The sequence below is a fragment of the Apodemus sylvaticus genome, chromosome 16 (assembly GCF_947179515.1).
Source record: "Apodemus sylvaticus chromosome 16, mApoSyl1.1, whole genome shotgun sequence".
Taxonomy (NCBI): Eukaryota; Metazoa; Chordata; class Mammalia; order Rodentia; family Muridae; genus Apodemus; species Apodemus sylvaticus.
In genome coordinates, this window is record NC_067487.1 from 43,355,341 (window position 1) to 43,378,260 (window position 22,920).

The following is a 22,920-nucleotide window of genomic DNA, read 5'->3' on the forward strand; positions in this document are numbered from 1 at the left end:
CGTGAGTCGGAGCGGGGCTCGCCCCTCGCCGGCGCCTGCCGCTCCACGGCTGCCGATCGCTCTCCAGCGGTCCCCGGCCCCCTTCGGGCCCCTCGGTTCCTTACGGCCGTCAGTCCGGGCGGGGGAGGGAGAAAGTGAGACTCGGTGTCATCACCATCCATTGTCAGAACGGGAGGAAATTGGAATCCAGCAGCGGCGAGCAGCAGCTGGGCGGTCACATCTGGGAATGCAAAGCCGACCTCCCCCTCCTCCTCCTCCTCCACCTCCTCCTCCTCTCTCACCCGGGATCACTTCCGAAACCACTTCGCCTTCAGCCCCTGCCTCGGCCAGAGGTTTCATTTTTAACTGAATATTTACGAAAAGCTGGAAGCGTGCGAGGGGGGTGGGGTGGGGTGGAAATAGCGGCTGCTTCTTTTCCAGGGATTTATTTAATGGGGATGTGTTCAAGGCAAGAGAGAATTCAGAAGGATATCGACGTCGTGATCCAGAAGTCCAGAGCCGAGAAAGACTGCCTGTTTGCAGGTGAGTTCTTGCTCCTCGGATCCTGGGACCTGGCGCCAGCCTCCCCTCCGGCTACCCCATTGCCCAGATTTCTGACCGCGACTCGTGTTGCTGGGGGTGTGGGGCGGCAAGTCCCCGTTCCCGGTGCATTTGGAAACAGCTGCAGCGGCGTGAGCTGGAGCCCCAAGGGGAGGGGGACCCGAGACGCCCCCCCCCCAAAAAAAAAACCCCACCAGGCCAGGGCAATCTCCGGCTCCGGGAGCAGGACCTGCGTTATCAGAGTGGAGGGGCAGGGCGCTGGATTCCAGCCATCGGCGGTGCCCGTAGGTAGCATCCGAGCCTCGCCTCCCGGCTCCAGCAGCCGCGGCCGAGCGGGGCGGGCTAGAGCCCGGCGGCTTTGCGCCATCGGCCGAGCGGCGGCCGGGAAGGGACCGCTGCGCTGCGCTGCGCTGCTCCCGCCAGGCGCCGAGGCCCCCGGAGAAGGCAGCGCTGGGCCGAGCTCCCGCCCCCTACGCTGCACCCGCTCATCGGCGGGCGCGCAGGACACCGCCCCGGGGAAGGGATGGATTCTCGGGGTTCCCGAGCCACGCAGGCCCAGCTTGGGGGGTCGCTTTGCGTCCATCTTTGCTCTCCCCCAAAGGCCGAGGGCAGTTCGGGCTTCGCAGCCCGAAGCCTGGCAGGGGCTGCTTCCGGCTGCCTGGCTGGGAAATTCCCGCTGTTGCCATGGCACCCGGCACTTGTTGCGGGGGGCGGCCTCCCGCTGCACCCCGCGGGGTGCTCCCGCATCCCCTCCAGCACCGCCCTGCTGGCCGCCCCTAGCTAACTCTCCAGTCTTTGCTTCCCCTCCCCATCGGGCCTCCTTAGGCTCACTCGAAATAGCAGATTCAAGACAGAATTGGGGTTAAAAACTACCCATGGGGTGGCTTATAACACGACTTTCCGTTTCAGATTTCAGATACTCAGACTCCACCTTTACTTTCACCTACGTTGGCGGCCCCAAAAGGTATTTATGTGTATAGAGTTGCTTCATTTCCTGTTCACACGCTTCTGTTTCCTTTGTTCCTAGCTTCTTCCGTGTTTGGGTATTTTTGCTTGTTTGTTTAAATCTTGGGACTGCTATCTAGCTGCATTCCTAGCCTGTTGTCTGCCGATTTTATATAGAAGAGGGAAAATAAATATGTTTGAAGTTTTTTTTTTTTCTCTTCTTTTAAAGCTACGCTACAGAGAATGAGCAGAACTCCTCATACTAAGAAACTGTTCTGCTTCAGTAGAAGATTGCTCTTTAAATTGTTCTGGATTTGACACCGGTGAGACGGTGCAAAATTGGTATATTGAGCATGGGGTGAAATATGTGAAAGACATAAAATGTCACAAAATAGTTTGGTCGCCAATGTGTCTGTTTCCATTTTCCTGAAGGTTGACATAAACATGTGGTCTCACAGTTCTCCAGGCGTTTTCTTTTTTTCCTCGGCAAAGGAGTGGTTATTTTGGTTTTCACATTTAGTTGTAGAAAAGATTTTGGAGAGTTATATGTAGCTGGAGTGGATGGCTTTTTCTTTGGGGAAAGAATGAGAGATGCATATTGTAGTAGTAAATTGTCCCGGCTTTGATGCAATGCAAAGCCAATTTTAAACTGAGGAAGAAGAATTTGCATCAAAAGTTTCTACATAAATACACCTTGCTCTCTTCATTTTTTTTTTTTGTGGTTAGGGTTTTCTTTATCCTTTTAGAGACAACTGGTTTAAAAGAGCTGGGGCTACTGACAGCCTATGAAGACTCCTCAGCCTAGTGCTGTTGTTAGGAGTCCACATTCAAAATAACTTGACCATATTCCAAAATATCTCTTAGCTAATGGACATATTTATGAATATAGAAATTGCAAAGAAGTTCTGGTCTGTAAATGTATACCTTTAAAATACTTAGAATTTGTGTTGTTTCATTTATCTCAAAATAAAATTTTAGAATGGTTATCCTGTACCCAAATGAAGTCACCCTAAGTCCCAGGATTGGCCTAACATTGATTGTCTAGTTGAGAATGTATCAGTAATTTATTAAGCTTCATTGCCTTTTGGGGAGAGAATAAATTACATTATTTCCTAATTTTGAGAGTACCATCATTTTTGTAATTATGGATCAAATTAAATTAGGGGATGTTTGATTAAATTAACACTGCTGTTACACTTAATATCCGAAGGACATTATTATATGACTGATGTCCTCTTGGATAACTATAAGGGCTAAAACATTCTTTGTGTCAATTGAAATCATTCCCAGGCAATCAGGTGGAGTCAGTTGTCACCTTCCTTTAGTGGATCGTGGGGACAGGAATATCCTAAGTGGGCTTTTCTTTGAGGTGTGTGTGTGTGTGTGTTTTTCCTCTGTAGCCTAGTTTGGCCTAGAACTCAAGGTAGTCCTCCTGCCTCAGCCTTTCAGGTACTTCGAATTCTGGTAAGACACTTGGCGATCTCCGTGTCTGTACCAGGAGGGCCATACTATGACTTTAATCTCTTACATCTGTTAGATGCTGCAGATTTTTTTTTTTTATTAGCAATTCCTGAGCTATCGAGTTCAGTAGCTGGAGGTGGAGAAGTTATGACTGTCTCCAGAACCACGTCTAAGGTGTTGGGATGAATAATTAACTAATTAAGATAATACCAGTTTTCGCTGTAGGAACAAGTACCATGACTACTTTTAAAGTGAGAAATACTTCCTTTGCTATGTCATTCTATTACGAGGTAATGTTTTTCTGTAGTGCCTATTTAAGTATCTGGAGCTTGTGTGTATAATATGGAAAGAAAATTGGTTTCACTTAGGCTTGTTCTACAGTGCAACAAATATACAGTTGTTTAATACAGGACAATAGGAAATCCATTCATATTTGTATTGTGGGGCAGAGATTTTCTCAAAAATATATTGCTTTCATCATCCATATTGGAGACCCACAGCTATTATCCACTTCCCAACCTGACATAGATATTAGGTGTTTAAAAATTAAAATACTCTTGCTGAATTCTGATTTACTTATGTATTTTGAAAATTGATTTTGATACAGTCCCACTGTTATTCAGGCTTGCCTGGGATTCACTGAAAAGATCACCCTGGGTTTGGACATTGTGTTTGTCCTGCCTCTGCCTCCTACGTGTTGGAGTTACAGACGTGACCAGCTCTGCCTTGATTTAATGTGCTTACCAACTTATGGTATTGGATTAGTGTTGTCATGGCAAATAAATTAGACTTTACCACTGAAGGAAGTCTTCTACAGAGAGTAGTAGGTGAATTGATTTTAGCTGCTATTTCATTTAAACCATTGGAAATACTTTTCAATTCAGGTTGTAGATAAAATTTAACATACCATTTGATATCTGACACTTTCTAAGAATGACTTACATGCCTCGAACATTACAAAAGGTGACCATTCCTATACTACTATTAAAAGAAAGAATACTCAACTTTCATGTTTGCCTATTTAAACTTTAGTGTGTCTGTTGAGGAGTGGAAATGCAAAACGATGATTTGATGGTTTGGCCTGAGTAATGAGCGACCTTATACAAAGGGGCAAAATACTGGTTAGTATTAGGTGTCCTGCCTTGGTGGACCGAGCTGAGGGGTGAGGATGAGAAGAGGCCTCGATCAAAGCTCCGAAAGTACATGGAGTTCCTCTCCTCGCTTTCGGGTGTGCTGAGGCTTGGAGACAGTTCGACACGCATGGCAAGGTCCCACTCACTCGGTTAACTGAGGAGAGCCAAGTCCCTGTTCTGTCACAGTGCTGAGGCATGTGCTGCTTCCTGTATGCAGGCTGCTTGACCTTCCCGAGAATGCAAACAGGTTCACATAAACAGACAACAACAGACAGCAGAGCCGTTCAGACACTTGTACTGTTTCATGTCTGTTGGTTGGGGAGAAAGGTGTTAAATTTTGTGAGCATTGCTTTTCCTGGCATCTACCTCCGCTTAACATTTGTTCCATATATAATACTGTTTAATTCTCCCTCTCCTTCTAGCAGTGGTCCTTCAACAGCCCCTGTCCCCACCCATCCTGAATCTCATTTATGTTTGATTTCCCACATTTGCTAAGAACAGACCTCAACTGTCCACAATTTAGAGTTCATGCAAAAAGTCCTTTTTTTTCCTCTTACACGTTGTCATGCCCCGACCTTTTGGCATTTTCTTTTTCCTATACGAAATAGCAGGACATTCCTTAAAACCTCAAAGGACAGGAGCTCCAATTTTGCATCTTGCCTGTGGTCAGACATAGAGTTAGTGCCAGAACAAACAGAAGGGATAAAAATGTGTGGGTACCAGATAACAAGGGCATAGGGAAAGCTGACGAAGTCTTTGGGGTCAGGGGTTATTAAAGTTTAGGGCGGAACTAAGAACACAGTTGCTTTGACTGCCCTACTGCAGATTGCTCTGGGATTCCCTGAGCTTTTAACTGTGGAAAGATTGTGACAAATAAAACCTATGTTTAAAAAACTGTAAAAATTTCTGGTTGTTGGATGTTTTGAATGGGCTGGTGAAATGGCAAAGCTGGTAAAGACACCTGTCACCAAACTTGATGACCTGAGCTCAGTCCCTGTACCCACCAGTCCCCCAGAAAGCATCTTTCAGTCTAGACTGGCATCCCATGGCTTGTACCTGAGCAGGTGTGTGTGCACATGTATGTGCGTGCATGTGTTCACAGGTGCAGAAAAAGTAAGTTAAAATACTTAGAAAACAAGACATGCAAAAAAGAAGGAAAACACTAGTATAGTATAGTATAGTATAGTATAGTATAGTATAGTATAGTATAGTAGTCAGCAGAAGTTGTGAATTCTCCTGTCCAAGTGTAGCCTCAGTTTATGGGTAATCTTCCTTCATGACATCATCACGGGTGGATTGACATCTTTTGGATCATAATTCCTTCAGCACGTTCTGCCTGGGTCCTTCCTCCTGACAAAATTTTCATCTCAGAAATCTTTCCCAGGATCCATTCCCTCTAGGGTCCTGCTAGATGATTTCTAAATACACAGATGCATTCTACACACGAAAGGGTTCCATCTTCATTCGTTCACAGTACGATGAGATTACAGTAGGTTGATGATATGCATCTGTTACGCGTAACCTGCCCAGCACCCTGGTTTACCAACACCATACACTGCTAAGACTGAAGTCTCTGAGCATCCCAAGAATGTATCTGATAACTGAGGGCTCATCTGGGAAAAGATAAAATTTAAAAAATTAGAAGGAAGTTTTCCACTGAGTGCCTATTGGCTTTGCAACGTTAAAAAGTGGAAAGCTTAGGTTAAAACTCCCTACATCGGGGGGTGTCTGTTGTGATTAATTGCTTGTTTATATATCTTTGTAAGCATTTTAAAGAAGGAACTTTGTCCAACTCACTGTGGTTTCCCTTGCACCTCGAGTACTGTCTAGTACACTATTCTTTCTCGATAAGTAGATGTTTTAAGAATTATGAAATGAATGCTTTAAAAAACCCAGGCAGGCAAGAAGGAATTCTGTAACTTAAATGACCAAATATGGAGATATTTGAACACTCAAGAGAGCCCTCACTCTGGTGATGCCACTTGTAATATAATTGCATATGAATCCAATGTGACAAAAGTTGCCTGGCCAAGTTACAACCTCTGTTTTCTGTCTCGTACATTCAAGTTCCTTTGGGTCGGGGGCAGTGGCAGACAAACACACAGTGCCATGGTTTAAGATAAGACTCCAGTTATTTGGTAGACTAGAGATTTGAACTCTTAAAAGTAGTTAGTCCAGTTTGAAAAAAAAATGCAAGAGTCTGGTCACTAAACCAATTTTCAAGAAGATCTAAGCTAACCCAAGTCCCCAGAGTGTTAATTTCATACATTTGGGTGGCTTTAGGGAGAGACAGTCTATACGATTGCAAAAGGGCATTTGTTTTCTTTGGACTTCATTGGTAGCAAAGTACCTAGCCTTTTCATATATGTAGATGTAGTGTGTGGACATGTGGGTGGGTGTCCGTGCCATGAACATAGTGTGACCCTCCTGTGGAGATCAGAGGACCACCTTTGGGAGTCAATTCTTTCCTTCCACCACACAGGTTCTGAGCATAGAACTCAGGTTGCCAGGGTTAGCAGCAGATAGATGCTTTACCTACGGAGCCATCTTGGCAGCCCTGGACTTCCTTGCAAAGGAGAGTGTATATAATAAGCACATGGGTTAAGGATCTACATCTGAAGGGTGAATGAGGTAATCTAGTCCTTATTTTTAAAAGGTTCGATTTTTATTGTTTAGGAAGTGTATAAGTGCTCAATATAGAAATCCTGAAGTATGCAGTTATTTGAACCATCAAATGCCCCTCAAGGTGTCAGAAGAGCGATCACGTTTTTAAAATAGAAAATTAACGTATTTCTTTTGGCAGCAGGGCCTTCTTTACCATGATTTAATATTACATTAGTTATTATCCAAAAAAAAAAAAAAAATCCCTTGGCTTCTTAAAAGCGTCTTCCTTAAAGTGCGAAGGCTACATCAGGTGCTGGAATGGCCAGAGAATGGGGTGTGAAGGAAACTGAATAAGTAAAGGGGACCTGGTTATCCCTCTGAACCCCCAGTACTGGGGACTTAACCTGTGTCCCTTTTTCATGCAAAACAAGAGTTGTACTGCTGAGAGTTACAACTCTTAAGTCATAGCTGTAATCATAGTCTGCAATCCTAGCGCTTGGGAAACAGAGGCAGGAGCATTTCTGCAAGTTCCAGGTGGGGTGGGTATGTAGAGAACCCCCCACCCCCATGTAGAAGAGACAGTGGTGGTACCTACACCCCCTCCCATCCAACTGCTCTGTCTTGTATACGTTGCTTAGAAAAGAATTCATTTTTAAATGAAATTTCAAGCCACTGACTTAAAGTAACCTGTAGTTTAGCATGAATAAGGCTTTATGAAAGCATATATATTTAAGATATTTAACCTTTATTTTGTGGATTAAGGCAATACTGTTCATGATTCTTATTTTGCTGAACATAGTCTCAACAGAGTGCCTACCTCTCTTCCTTCACCTTCTGTGTTTACACTGAAGAAAAGTAGGCATTTTGTTGGTTACTTTACAATATAACTAAAGAAATTTGAGGGTAGAGCAATTTAAAATAGGTTAGCTTTGCACAAGACAGTAGGGCTATAGTTCAGTAGAAGTCAATGTTTATAGAAGGTTTAGAGGAATTGGTTCGACTGGCCTGACCAGAGTTGTTAGGACTATTTGGGGACAGGGAGGGATTGCTAAGGGATCTTTTCCAGGGTCAGTTCTGAAAAAAATCTGCTGGTTGGCAAGAGATGTGCCTGAACGCAGTACAAAGCATAAGAGTTGGAAAATTCTGTACCTTGGCCCTGGAATATGTAGGCAAATATTTGGCTAATCCATTTAAATTCCCCATCATTACGCTGCAGCAATGAGGGGGGGAACTAAGAAATTTTCATCAATGCTGAAAATATTTTTGAATTTTGTACCCTGATCTGCCTTCCTGTGGCTTGTGCTAGGGTGGATTTTGCTTTAAGATAAAGGCCACTGACTTAAGTTTATTTTAGGCACGTATTGACAATGAGATACTTTTCTTTCATTTCTAAAACATCATTTTCCCTACACCTCAGTGAATACCAGTAGGAAATAGGATAATAATTATTTCTATTTTAGTATTTGAGACAAGGTCTCACTTAAGAGCACAGGTCGGGTCCTTAACTAGAAATTCTCCTGGTTTAGCCCCCTCCAGTGCCTGGTGCAGAGCTGTATGTCACCACAGTTGGCAAGAAGTGTAGTTTTAGAAATTTAGTTGTGTGTGTGTGTGTGTGTGTGTGTGTGTGTGTATACCTTACATGTTGTGCTCAAGTTCCTGTGTAAAGGAGCTTGTGGGCTGGGGTACACGCATGGATGTCAGAGGTCAGCCTCAAGCTGTTTGGTTCTCAGCCCTCATCTTCTTTGAGACAGCGTCTCTCCTTGCTGCTTTTCCAGTGTATATGCCAGGCTGGCTGGCCTTTTGAGTTTTCTCCCCTGTGGAGTATTGGGATTGCAAATGCGAGATACCACATTCTGCTTTTACTGGGTTCCAGGGACCCAGGACACCAGGCTCCACCCACTGTACCACCTGGCCTGCCCCTTATTTCCACTTTATTTTGGTGCTATCATTTATGTCTCCTCTAAAATGTAGCTCCTTAAATGCTTGGCTCCCCTGCCTGCACCTGTGACATCACCATCTCTGTTCAGCAAGTCAAAACAAACCATTTCCCCTTTAGAACAAGCTTCGTTCTCTGGCCTTCTCCTGGTCCAAATCCTTTCTGAGAGAGGGATGGGAGTTGGAGTCTCAGGCTTCGCAGATCCAGCTGTCCCTTCCTGGTGTCCTACACCTCTGCCACACACACTGCTAGGAATTGCTCTTGTCACTAGTATCCCCCAGAATTTATGCAATGCCCTGCTGATGTCAACTGAAGAGACTAGCACTTTAATAGAGTGTCCTTTAAGGTCCTCATCATTTTATTCTAACCCATTCAATTTTCTTACCAGTTGATTTAAATTATTATTATTATTAGTTTAAAATATAAAATCTTGCTATGTAACTTTAGCCTGGAACGTCCTATATAGTACAGGCTAGTTTGGAATGTGGGACTGTCCTGCTGGGATTGTAGGCATGCACTGCTATGCCCAGCTTTCTTAAATATTCCCATGAGCACAAATGGAACCATACAAGTCTGTTCAGTAGCTCTCAAAAGTCACCATCATTTCTTTCCCCTGTCAACCTTAAATTTCTGGTTTGGCTTTCAGGAAGTGGTTTCCAAACCCACCCCTCTTTGGCACATGTCAGGCTTGTAACTACTGGCTTTCTTTTCTCTGTTTACTGACTGCCATATCTCCATTCAGCAGTTTGATTAATTTAGCATGCAGCTGTTCAAGGCTTATCGATAGTAAGAAGTCCCACTGGTATAATGTAGTTGGTTTGGGTACCAACAAGGTTGTGGATCTTAGTATCATAGAGGCAAGCTCTTTTGTGTTTTCCTAGTGCGTTATCCACTCATTCAAACGTGTAGTGCATTTAGAGGTGGGTGGGGCAGGGTAAGAACCAGAGGACAGGATCCAATCTGATAGGATAAGAGAGCACATGGATTATCGCCTCTGTTGCTGGCTACGTGTAAACCCCAGCAATGAAAGTCTTGAATGTCTTATCTGAATATTCGAGAGAGGAGTCTGCCTGAGGTACTGAATACAGGACGACAGGGCCTTCCAAGATGGCACAGTAGGAGAGTACCTTCCTTCCTTGCACAAGGACCTGAGTTCTAGCCCAGCTCCATCATCTACACGGAGGTTGACAAATGGCTCCACGTTCAATTTAACAGGGAGGGTTGTGCTGAAGCCTGCAGGACTCAGGCCGGTTCCCTCTGTACAGAGCTGGCAGGACTGCACTCCATGTGTATTTCCCCACACCTTTAAAATGTGGGTTGAAAGATGAATCTTCAACCAGTGCTCAAGTGCTTGGCCTATTTCGACCTTGGTAGTGGAGTGTGTTGCCCCTGTAGGTATTCTGCCATCCCAGTGCTCAGAAAGCAGAGGCAGAAAGTGGCTAAATTCTAGCCCAGTCTACCTGGGGTGCATATAGCACATCCAGCCTAGCTTGCTGCATATTGAAACCCCATCCCCAAACAACAACAGCAACAAAACAACAAAACAACAAAAAACCAAAAAACAAAACAAACAACAACAAAGCTCACCAACCTCTGTTGCTGTCTTCTCTTTGCTCAACCTGTAGAGGCCCCTATTTAAGAGTCATTGATAAAATCATCGGGGTTGAAATGTGCAACCTGAGGCACAGAAATGACTATGTTTCCTGGCCTTTCATACTTAGGAAGAAAAATATGTTCACAAAACAAGACCGAGATCAGATATCAAGTACATAGCCTCAAACAGCTTAATGATAAGTCAAAATCAGAACAAGGCAAAATGGTCCCGGAGAGATATATCAATATTTTGTTTAGACACTATCAGTCCAGTGTCACTTAGTGTGCCTAGATAGATAGAGTGAATATTTATATTCCTTCATGCCAGAGTGATACTATTTCCTGTATCCTATGAAAGCATTCCCTGAACCGTTTTATTAGCTCTTAGGGCTGTGGCCAGATATGTCAGGGAGATGCTCGGTTGACTCATTGAGCTGTTTTAACGGTGAGAGTCTCAGAGTCCTTTATATAATGGTGCTCATTGCATACATCCATGAGATTAATGAATTTCTCAGGGTTGCTCAGGCTTACTCGATTACGGATCTAGACTGTCTCTGGAGGGTTGTTTTTTATGGAAAACACTTTGGCAAACTCTGTGTCTTACTCATTGGAAATAATTTACGGGTAAACAATAACACCGTGCATGGAAATGACAGATTCTTATCGAACCCTAAAGAATTTCTTTTTAGCTTTTTAATTTTTTTTTTTTTAATGAACGTGCCTTGTAACAAGGAAAGTCCTGATTAAAAGGCAGCTGGTGTTTCACAGTACTAACTTTTTCTGCCTGTGGATTTATTTCTATGGTCCTTCCTTTTCTCCGCGATTGTGTGCCAACGTGGGTTCTCAGCTCTTCTTTCCGAAGGCCTGAGGTTAGTAGAGACATCCTTCCTGCACGCTTAGCAGTCAGACATAAGGAGGCATTGTCGGTAAATGATGATTCTGTAGAAGCCTCGTTGTATCCTTTAATTTCTGCTGCTGTGGTTGCTGTGGGGAGTCTTAGTGAATAGTCTGGTGGAGCGTGCTTCGGAGAAATTCATGGTGGGGGAACTCTAGAATTTGTCCAGATAGTTCATTTCTTTGATACGTTACTTTGAGAGGGAAAAACCAAACCAAACCAAACCAAACCAAACCAAACCAAACCAAACCAAACCAAACCAAACCAAACCAAACTAAACCAAACCAGAAACAGCAACAACAACACTACCAAGTAACCAACCAAACCTTCAACCAACAAACAAATAATGAGAGAGAATATCTGTTTGACAAAAATAATTTCCCTCATGGAATTCCTGACATGTCATGTTCACCCTTCCATGTGCTCAGATCACAAGTGTAAAGTGCTTAATGTGCCCTTTTAAAAGGCGGCCCCTGATAGCCTTAGGAAGGCCTGCATCACTTTTGGTGGCGCTTGATTACAGCCAGAAAGCAGAAGCCTGCTTTCAGGTGCACTGTGATGGGCATAGGGCTTGGCAAGTGTTTTGGATAGTTTCTGGTGATTGATTGTCACTGTCATCATATAAGAATTAAGAACGCTCTATGGCTTTTACGATTCAGTGAAGCCACGGGCACCTAACGATAACATAGTCCATTGATTTTAGATTTCTTACTTAGATGTGCAAAATCTTAACTAAATGAATTGTGTGTGATGACCCATGAGACAGGACACACACACACACACACAGACACACACACACACACACACACACACACACCTTAGTTTTGTTTCTTATTGCTGTAATAAAATACCCAGTTAAAAGAAAACCTTAAGGAAGGATTTATTTTATCCAACAATTCCAGGTTACAATCAGTAGGAACTTGAAGCAGCTAGTTATACCACAGTGAAGAGCAGAGAGAACAGATGCCTGCTTGAATTCAGCTCACTCACTCCACTCTTACCCAGCCCAGCTCCAAGCCCAAGCCTAGGGGATGATGCCACCAAACAATGGGCAGGTCTTAGCATCTTAGTTAAAGTAGTCAAGATAATCCTCCACAGACAGATGTGCCCATACAGTAACCTGATCTAGATAGTCCCTTACTAAGACTTTCTTCCCAGGTCATCCTAGATCATGTTAACAGCTAGACACTAAAACTGATCTCCATACCTTGTCATTGACCTATGAGCAGTCTGATGGTATTAACTACTGACTTAGGTTGCATACTAAAACCTACTAGGTAAAGCTGATATAGTAACCATTTCTTATTATAACACATTACAACTAGACATTTGAGAGAGAAAATATCCACCAAAAACATCTATTATTTTATTACCACTCTAAAATTTGAAATGATTTCTGTCATGAGTGGTCAGATATATTTTTAGGTAACTAAGGAAAAAGTTTGACTAATTAACTGAGCCAAATTCTTTTTCCATAGGGAGGAGGAAAGCAGCCTAGAGAAGATGGTGATTTCAGTGTGTCTTAATTAGGTGATTTCATTGAGATCACTATTCTTGGTTGAATTTGGCTTCAGACTGGTAGAACTTGGGCCAAGAAATGCTTTCAACTTAATTTTTTGAAATCGTACTAGTTTAATTTAAAAGTATGTTTCATGTGTTGACTTCCTATGCCGTTAGCCTCACATTTCCTGGACCTTCCGTTTCTTGATGTCTGGCTCATGCAGACTCCTTTTCAATGGTGGGCAGTTGGCAGGGGGAAAATATCAAGCTGCCGTAGGAGTTTATAAAGGTTTCTGTTTTTCGAGGTAAGGAGATGATTTGCAGCTTCTGAGTGCATTTTGAATATTATGCTGCTTTAATTGTCTCTTTACGATCCAAAGCCAAGACTTTCCAACCTGTACATAAAGATTCTAAGCATAGACAATTTAAAAAAGACTTATGTGTGTTTGAGTGTGTGCACTGCATTTATGTATGTGCACTTTGTGCCTGTGTGTCTGGTGTCCTAAGAGGCCACAAGAGACTGCCAAATCCCTGGGAACTGGAGTGACAGCCGTTTATGAGCTGCCCTAGGGGGTGCTGGGAACCGAACCTGGGTCCTCTACAAGAGCAGCAAATGTTCATAACTGCTGAATGATGTTCCTGCCTTTTCTTATTCAGTGTTGGGATCCAGGGGTCACCCACACATCTGGTTTATGAATTAATTTTCCTCCCTGAGAGCTTGCTGTGTATGATTCCAACAAAAAAAAAAAGAAAAGGAAAGGAAAAACAAAAAAAAAAAAGAAGGAAAAGAAAAAAGAAAGGAAAAGAAAAACTTTCATTATATTTCCATCTTATAGTAACTTAGATGACTGTGTGTGTGTGTGTGTGTGTGTGTGTGTGTGTGTGTGTTCAAATTTGTATGTATAAATATATGGTTACATGGTTGGGTTCCGAGGATAGTTTTGGGTACTGACCTCGCCTTGTGCCTTGTTTGAAGCAGGGGTCTCCTTGTTACATCACTGTGAGAGATTTAGCCATGGCCTTCCCCAGACTAGGCTTCTCTCTGCCTTTTAAGGGATAGTTTCTAAGTGGAACTGGAACTCGTGGGGTAAGAAACAGATCAGAATCAGTCTGGCTTGGTGGTTTACACCTTTAATGCCAGCCCCTGAAAGCCACTGGTGATGGGTTTGAGGCCAGCCTGGGCTACATAGTAAGTCTATATCTCAACGGAAGAAGACAGAGCCATAAAATTGGATCTGAGTGAAGAAGGAAAATCTGCTATGGCCCAGATCCAGTCAGCCCTGAACACTGTTGGCACTGAGCTCTGCCAGGTTTTCGTAAGATCTATGCATTGCTGTGAAAATACAAGCAGGAGTCACTTTTGTAGCCCGCTCGAAGGCATGGAGTGTTACGAATGTCAGCGCCGGCTGAAATGAAGTACCCGGAGAATAAACGGCCACTCTAGTTACCTTGCAGACTAACGCACAGGATATTTCCCATAGCAGAACAGAGGCAGCGTCTACTTCCAGCTTCAAAAATAAAACCAAACCAACCAAACCAAGCCAAACCAAATGAAACAAAACAACTTATGTTTTTCGGTTGTCAGAACAAATGAGTCATGACTGTCTGATCCCATTACAAATAAAATGCCGTCTCTTAATCACTTTGGTAATCACAACTTAATGGCCGTTAAATATGTTTCATTTTTTTTTAAAGCTTTCAATAAAGCATAATCAAGCACTTGAGATCCCTCCTTGCTTGCTAGCTTCCTTCCTTTCTTCTTTCCTTCCTTCTTCCCCTCCCTCCTCCCTCCCTCCCCCCTCTGTCTTAGAAAGAATTGGCTTTTACTTTAGATATCTTATCTGTTCTGAATGTTTACTGTTAACTGACACGTAAGAAAACCCCCGTTTAATCATGATCACTATGTGGTGCAGGCACTAAGGATCTGCAGTCAGCTCTCCTGTTCGTTCAGCCTCTCTGGCTCACTAGCCTTTCCTGTATCTGCAGCAGCAGCAGCACCTGTACCCACGTGTACTCTGCAGCCCAGAAGCCTCCAGGATTCCTTAACTTTTGAGAGGCAAGGGACTTAGTTGAAAAGAAAAAAAAAAGGGAAAAAAAAAAACCGAGACAAAGAACTCGGCTGTGATCAAGCAAGTGGACAGATTGTTAACAGCTTCCACACACCTGCTTAAGGACATCCAACCCCTTGGCTCCAACCTTGTCCTTTCTTCCTCTCTTTCGTTCTGTTTGCCCAGTCTGTTGTGTGCAGCGCTCATGGACACAGGTTGTTAGAGTTGTTCCGGAGTGGAAGATGTTCTTGATGGACCTTAATAAATAGAAGGATTTGTGTTTTTTGAGATTTTTTTTTTAAAAAAATTTATTCTGTCTACCTGTCTGCTGAGTGTGTGTGTGTGTGTGTGTGTGTGTGTCCCAGCAAGTGTACAGAGGTCAGAGGAGAACTTGTAGAACTCAGCTCTCCACATGTCCTCAGGCTTGGAGGCAAGTGCCTTACCCTTTGGCTGAACCGTCTTGCTGGCCCTTGTGATACATAGATCCATACATATTGGGTAGCTTCAAACCTTAGATTTTTCTCTCAGATTCTTCTTAGTTCATAGTTACGGCTCTGTCCTGACAAAGCAGAGTAAGTGTCATACATAGAGCCATCTGTCATGTTGGCAGACAGCTACGCTTAGGTGACTAGAATTTGCTGTGTTGATCAAGGTTATGCCATTGGATACTCGTTTTCCCAACTGTGGTTACATTATTCACTCTTTTGGCTTTTGGAGATAGGGTTTTATTTAGTAGTAGAAGGACCTGGACCTTACTCAGTGTATCACCTAGGCATGTCCTGAATTCACGGCCCACTTCCTGCCTCAGTGTTCACGGGGTTGGCCAGCACACACCACCGTCTAGAGTAGAGAAATCCGAACAGATTCTAGGGCTTGGGATTTTATGTGTAGCTTGGTGTAACTTCCTTCACTTGGAAATTGTTTATTTTGTTTGGATATGAGTTGAATGTTCTTCCATCAGGAATGGGAAAGTAACATTTTGCTAAGGTTAATTTTAATGAACACATCAGGATGCTTTTATACACTTAACATTTCAACTTATGTGCTAGTATTTAGCTGTCTGGACAGCAGGGCTTGTCGTCCAGGGAGATAAGCCTCATTACGGTAGGAATGAAGTTGAGCATTTCAGTTGATTTGTTTCTGCGTTTGTGTGTGGGTGTGGCAAGCAGATCAGGGGTCTGAGGATGACTTCTGGGAGCTGGTTCTCTCCTCCCACTGTGGGATTTAGGCATCATACTCAGACCACAATCCTTTCAATCTAAGCGTTTGTAAGGCTGAGCCATCTCACCAGTCCATCCTTTAAAATTGCATATCTGCTAAGTTATAAACAGTGGTTTGAGGGGCTGGGGAGATGGCTCAGTTGGGAAATTGCCAAGGAGCTGAGTTCAGATCCTGTTTACTCACATAAAAATAGAAGCACCAGCACACAAGCCTGTAACCCTGGTGCTGGGAGTGAGGGTGGAGGAGGCAGAGACATTTTCTTTCATCTCTGGAACAACTGTCAGTGTGAGTTTCACATTCTGTGAGAGACTCTGCCGCAAAACATAAATAAGGTAGGAGACTGCAGAGATGGCCGGGTAAGGCGTGCACTGATCTTGCAGACCTGACATTGGTTCCAAGAACCTTTGTTGGGTGCTCACAACTACCTAACTCCAGTCCAGAGGATCTTCATCCCGCTTCCATCCTCCATGGGCAATGTCCTGATATCTACCCCTCCAACACTCACATACACACATAACTGACAATAAAAATAAGGTGGAAAGCGATTGAGGGAAGCTACCTATTGTCACCCTCTAGCTCCCACAGGCCTATGCAAACTATTGCATGCATTTGCCCATGTCTGCATACTTGTCCCCCTGGACATATGTACACAAAATTGCCTTTCACAGCACAGAGACAATTTGTGCTTGCTTATATCTCTTTAATCTCGCTGTTATAAAATTAAGCCTAGAGGCCTCATACTATTTAAAAATTTCAAATTAGGTCATGTAAATGTTGTGTTGGACTTAGAATTCATAAGAAAGCTTCCTCAACCATAGTAAGATAGATTTATATTGCACTAATTATTTAAGTGTGGACCGGAAGCGAACATAGAGTGATAATGGCATTTTAATGTTAGTTAACTGTTTTTCTGTGATTTCTTACATTTGAATGACAGCCTGTTTTTTTTTCCCCCTTCCTGAACGAATATTGGAACATATGGTCTAATAAGCATGTGTACATTGGGGAGGGCAGGATAGAAGGCTTCAAATCAGGACTGACCTGGAAAAGCTTGGGTCTGGGTTTCTGTGGCTCAGGAGGGGGAAGGGCTGCCTGGGCCTTCTAGAAGCTCTGGAAAGTAGAGTGCACATTGGCTGCAAAATGTGGAAGGGGCTGGGGAGCTTCTGTGGTTGATGCAGCAGGAGCTCAGATTGAAGCCTTCCAACCTCGTTGGCCCTGCCGTCTACTGGGTCGCACCGAACTGTGAAGACCCGTTAGCTATGAGCAAGTGTTTCACCCTTCTCAGACAGTCCATCAATTCCAGAGTACTGTAAATACATTTCCCCCCTCTGGCTATTTCACAAGGACACTGAGGATTAATTAAATCTAAAAGAAAGTAGTGCAACGGACACCCGGGAGGTAGCAGAGCTGTTTATCGCTTTCTCGGGATTCTTCCCTTACTCATCAGCTTACAACTGTTTGTTGAGTTCAAGTCATAATGAAGGAGCCACACCAGAAGCCCTATTTGGAGAAATGAAGATGGATGTATAGCATGACTTCTGCTCTCTTTATGTATTCTTAATGTATTTAATATCTTATTTCTTGATTATTATGTGTATGCGTGAGTCGGGGCACCTGTCTGTGGAGGTCGGAAGATAGCTTTGCAGTTAATCCTCTCCTTCCACCTCTGCTTGTAGTTTAGATATCAAGCTTGGGAGGTCAGGCTTGGCGGCAAGTGCCTTTACCAACTCCTCCATCTTGCTGGCTCCTCATGTTCACTTCTAAGAACACCTACAACATGAGTATGCAAGGTTGCAGCGTTGCTTGTACCAGCAAGGGTTGATCTTTGATTGACATCAGGCTAACATATTTACACTTTGTAATTCATGTTTCCTTTTGGAATTCAGAAGTTTTTTTTCACATGTACTATAAAGAATGCATAGACTAAACTCGTGCTTTTTTATGTATTGTAATCAGTGCTCTGTGAACTTGTTTTTTGCCAAAACAATGAAATTACATCTAGCCTTATTTTACATGGCACATTTAGGGTTTTTGTTTTTGTTTTTGTTTTTTTAAGCAGAGACTCATGTTTCAAGCAGGCTTGCTCTGAGTTTGTTGTGTAGCTGAGGATGTCCCTGAAGTAATCCTTCTGCCTCTGTATCCTGAATGCTGGGGTTACAGGAGTGCACTCCCAAGTGTGACTACGGTCCTGTGTTTTTTAAGTAAGATTTTGTTTTCAGCTATTACTGCTATGCATGTGTATTTGTGTGTGGGCATGTGTGCATGTGAGTACAAGTGACTGGGAGCCAGAAGAAGGTGCTGGATCCCTGGGACATGATGTTTCAGGCAGTGCTGAAACACTGTACATGGCGATTGGGAGCCAAAGGCAGGTCCTCTGCAAGAGCGTCGTGCATTCGTAACTGCTGTGTCCTCTCTCCAGCCCCATATGCTTAGAATTTTAACCTCATAGGTTTTGCCAAAACCAATAGGTCAAAGTTGCAAAAATGAAGTCTCTTATTCTCCAATTTAGCATTAAAGAAGTCGATGTGTTCTAATCTACAGACTGAATTAAAACATGTCGATTTCCAAGGTCACAAATCAGTAACTACTTATAAACTATTTTAGAAGAATGTATACTCTTTTTTCCCCCCAGGGAGGCAGGGATACTTTTTTAGTTGGCTCTTAGAATTTGATTTTTGTTTGTTTAATAGACTTATTTAATTATTTGGCATAAGATGCTACTCTTGTAGCAAAGGCTGATTGGGTCTCATGGGCTAGTAGTTCTCCTCCAGCCTCCTAAGGAGTTGGAGGTGTGAGCTGTAGCCCGTGGCTTCCCGTTTATTGAGTATTTAAGTGAGTGACTTGGACTACTGGCCTGAAAATTAATGTTAATCTTTCGTTTTATTTAAGCACATGGAATAGCTATGTTCTTATGGTGTCTCTGAGTCTCTCCCCTGACTTTCAAAAGACATAAAGATACGATACTCTGAATTAAGTGTTGTAAAAAGGAGAAGGATTTTCTTGATTTAGTTCTCAGTTTGTGCTATTATCTATCTATCTATCTATCTATCTATCTATCTATCTATCTATCTATCTATCTATTTATCTATCAGCTATTTGACAGGATTTTTCTAGGTATCCCAGGATGTCTTCAAAATGAAATTATAGGTGTGAGTTGCCACACGCAGTAGGACTTGTGCATTTTGTAAAAGGACAAAATTGTCTCTGACATCGGTAGCCTGGTCACTGTCCAGTAGATTGCCGAAAGGGGAGATGGGAGCAGTGGTGGTTGTATAAACCAGCACTTACAGGCCCAGAGTCACAGATAAGAAGCTGTGGATGTATAATAATGCTGAAACAAAAGAAAAATTATAGACCCTGAATCACTGCATTGAGACTAATGGTAACTGACAACCAAGACTTTATATCTATTCATGAATTCTATTTGCTGCAACTTCAGGAGTGTTGGAAAAAACGATAAAATGTCTCAATCTGGTTTCGATAGCATTGGCACCCAACTTCTGAGTATGTGAGTCTCTTAGAGAACTTAGGGCACTATTTGAGTGGGTGGTTTGGTGAGCACGGGGAGGAGTGATAGGATAGGGCATTTTTGGAGGGGAAACCAGGAAAGGGGATAACATTTGAAATGAAAATAAAATATCAAAAACAAAATTAAAAATAAAAAAGACATAAGCTAATGTTTTAATGAGTTACTGTCTAGTCCTCAGCCTTCCTCACATAGTCATAATAATAATAAATATAACATAAATAATAATAAAGCCTTATTAGCAAGATGGCTGCAGGGAAGGCAGGGACTGGGGCATGCTGTAGATGCCAAGCCTTCCTCCTGGACCTCCTGGACGTTGGGACAGGAGTGCCCTGTCTCTGCGTTGGGTGCTGGGCCTGCCAGCTATTCTAATGGCTGGTCCTGCTGGTAGTTCCACCTCCCAAAGATGGTTGTTGGTAAGTTTCTGCTTCCTCAGTTGTGTGTCTCACTTCACACACAGTTGCTGTAGACTACTTTCTCAGCCATATTATTTTATGATAATATTATAAATTATTTATAAATAATTTATATTATTTTATAGCATTTTATACTATTCTTCCTAGGTCTCTGCATTTAGTTTAAGAATGCTATTTGGAGTAGATTAGAGAACACGGTAAATAAGCCAGGGTTTCTGGAATACCAGCCTTGCTTGTGGAGAGCCGCCCACCACACATCACACAGAAGCATGCGTGTTATGACACATGCCTATAATACTGCCTTCCTTAGCCAATAGCAGGATCTCCAGATCCACTCTGGTTTAATTGACATAATTTTCTTGTTTATTTTATTCTAGTTTCAGTAATAAATTGGCTTTCTGTCTTGATTGACTCAGGGCTAACTATCGTCTTCCGGGATTTGTTTTTTTGTTTGTTTGTTTGTTGTATTATTTATTTATTATTTTCTTTAGCTCTTGCCTTTCATGTCAGTGAGAGCTGTTCTCCTGGGTCTTTGCAGAACAGCTTCCTCCAGCTCCGGTCCTTCTCCCTTTCCTATGTCCAGATGCCTCCTGTCCTCAGTACTACCCCTAGAATCAGGAATAAGATGAGGCATTCCTAAGTTAACCCTCGCTGTTTTGTGACAGGGTCTGGCTCTGTAGCCAAAGTTGACGTCTCTGTAGACTTTCCTAATTCCTGGGATTTTAGACAGTGTGCTCAGAGTAGCAGGGACATTTCTTGGATAACATTTTTGACACTGTGAGGGTTTTCATGTTTCTGTTTTATCACATTTTTCTTCTTCTTCTTCTTCTTCTTCTTCTTCTTCTTCTTCTTCTTCTTCTTCTTCTTCTTCTTCTTCTTCTTCTTCATCTTCATCATCTTCTTCTTCATCATCTTCTTCTTCTTTTTTGGCTTAAGGAAATCTAGAAAGCAACTGGCTTTATCTTAGGCAAATAGAGGAACCATGCTGTGTGAGAATAGTTGACCCTGACATAGCATCTTCACAGAATACCCTCCTTGGTTAGAGTGTTCTCAGGGAACCTTTGTAACCAGTATCACTGAGTCTACTGAGGTCTCCAAGGAGCTTGGAGAACAAATAGGGATAGCATAAAAAGAGTCTTCATAGCAGGAGTTTCTTCAGAAACAACACAAAGAAGTACCCGTCAACACACGTCAAGGGGATAATGATACAAAAATGCTTTACTTTGTATAACTCTACAAATCACATACGTTTTATGGTATCCTTGACCTAAGTTTCATGCACACAGATTTATATTATATAAAGGATGTCTGGTGTGAATTAATAACTACTAATGTGAATTAGGAATTAAATTATGAGATAATTCTCATCTCCAAGTAAGACAAAGTTATGAAAGCTCTCAGAATTTATATAATGTCTTGAGAATAATTATGACTTGTCACATTTCACTTTTTCCCCTTGGTTGGTAGAAGGGATGCCAAAAGAGACAGTATCTTGTTGCTGTGTAGTTCAAGATAGGCTCAGATTTATTAGGTAGCCCAGGTTGTCCTGGAAACTGCAGCTATCTGTTAGAAAAATTAAGGATGTCACCATATATTAATGGTAGAATTGTGGGGCAATCTACTGACAAGACAACTGACAGTTGTCTTGATATTGGATAGCAATATTCTTCAGGTCTGCTTCCTCATTTGTGACACTAGAAAAGATGTTTAGTTATATGCACCTTTTCTTGACGAGTTCTTTGGGGGTGCTCTACGGTTCTTGATGGAAACATAAGCCTCCAGGAATGTGTAGTTTGAAACTATAGACTGGCTACCTGCTTATTTTCCTCACCTCATCTATTTTGCTAGCTCTCTCAGCCTTGATTCCCTTGGTCATTTGTGGAGCATACCTTTGGTTATACTGCCACAAGCAAACACCTGCTAAATTAGAGCCATTTAGTTCTACTGAGCTTTGCTCTTCCCCTTTTCTGTCCATCTTGGTGGAAGCCTCTACTCCATTAATCCACTCATGGAGTCAGATGGAGGCATCATTGGCCTGTTGCCTGGTAACACTGTATTAGGTGTTTTCCTGGTTTGTGGGTCAAAATACCCAATAAAAGAAACACAGGGAAAGAAGAGTTTATTGTAGTTCATGGGAACAGCCATCATGGTGGGAAGACATGGAGGTAGCTGCTGATGTTTATAGTCAGCAAGACAGTGATGGATACTCAGAGTGATGGATACTTCATACTCAAGCATGAAGGTGAGCCTCCCACATCTAGGCTGGATCTTTCTACTTCTCTTAAGGCGTAATCAAGAACGTCCCTCACAGATCTGCCCAGAGGTCCATCTCCTAAGTCAGCCTAGATCAGTGGTTCTCAACCTGTGGGTCTCAACCCCTTTGGGGGCCAGGGGTTGAATGAACTTTTCTTGGGGGGGAAGGGGGTGTCACCTAAGACCATTGGAAAACATTGCTATTTACATTCTGATTCTTAACAGTAGCAAAATTACAGTTAAGTAGCAACGAAAATAATTTTACGGTTGACAACATGAGAAACTGAACTGTACTAAAGGATGTACTGAAGGGTGTAGTACAGGACTTAGTCAAGGATGTCGTAAAGGGTGAAGTGACGCATCACTCCTCAACATCCTCTCATGTTGACAATCATTCTCTCTTTGCTATCTACTTCAGGTAAACAAACTTGAGAGAACTCTTCGTGAATCTGTTATTACCTCAGTGTAGAAGTGACATTTGGTACTTCCTTTGTCATCTCAGGGTGGTGCTCACATATCCATATAGATCTGAGCAACCCTAACAGTTGTAGGAAAGGCAGAAAAAGACCCTGTGGTCAGTATTTCTACATCTGAGTCCAATACTACCTAAAGAGATGGCAATTTTGGAATACTTCATAAGGTTGGTGACAAATATTTTGTTTCTTGTGCTGGTAAATGTCTCCACTGTTGACCCATCTTTGCCCACCTTAGAAATCTGGTACTGTCCAAGGTCCTGCCTTTCCTGCTAAGGGAACACAGATAATCATTACAGCCTTGTGGTCTTAGTTCCTTGAGCACAGTCAACGACCTGTAGCGGAGGTCCATCCTCCATCACCACCACTTCTTGCC

General features: G+C 42.8%; 1 protein-coding gene across 1 annotated transcript in view; it reads left to right on the forward strand.

The window, feature by feature from the left end:
* Positions 1–226: 226 nt before the first annotated feature.
* Parp8 (poly(ADP-ribose) polymerase family member 8) overlaps positions 227–22,920 on the forward strand; it is a 164,535-nt gene continuing 141,841 nt past the window's right edge. The window contains exons 1-3 of the mRNA XM_052159474.1: positions 227–332; positions 421–522; positions 1,450–1,504. Coding sequence (XP_052015434.1) covers positions 227–332; positions 421–522; positions 1,450–1,504 — 263 coding nt within the window. The remainder of the gene's footprint in view (positions 333–420; positions 523–1,449; positions 1,505–22,920) is intronic.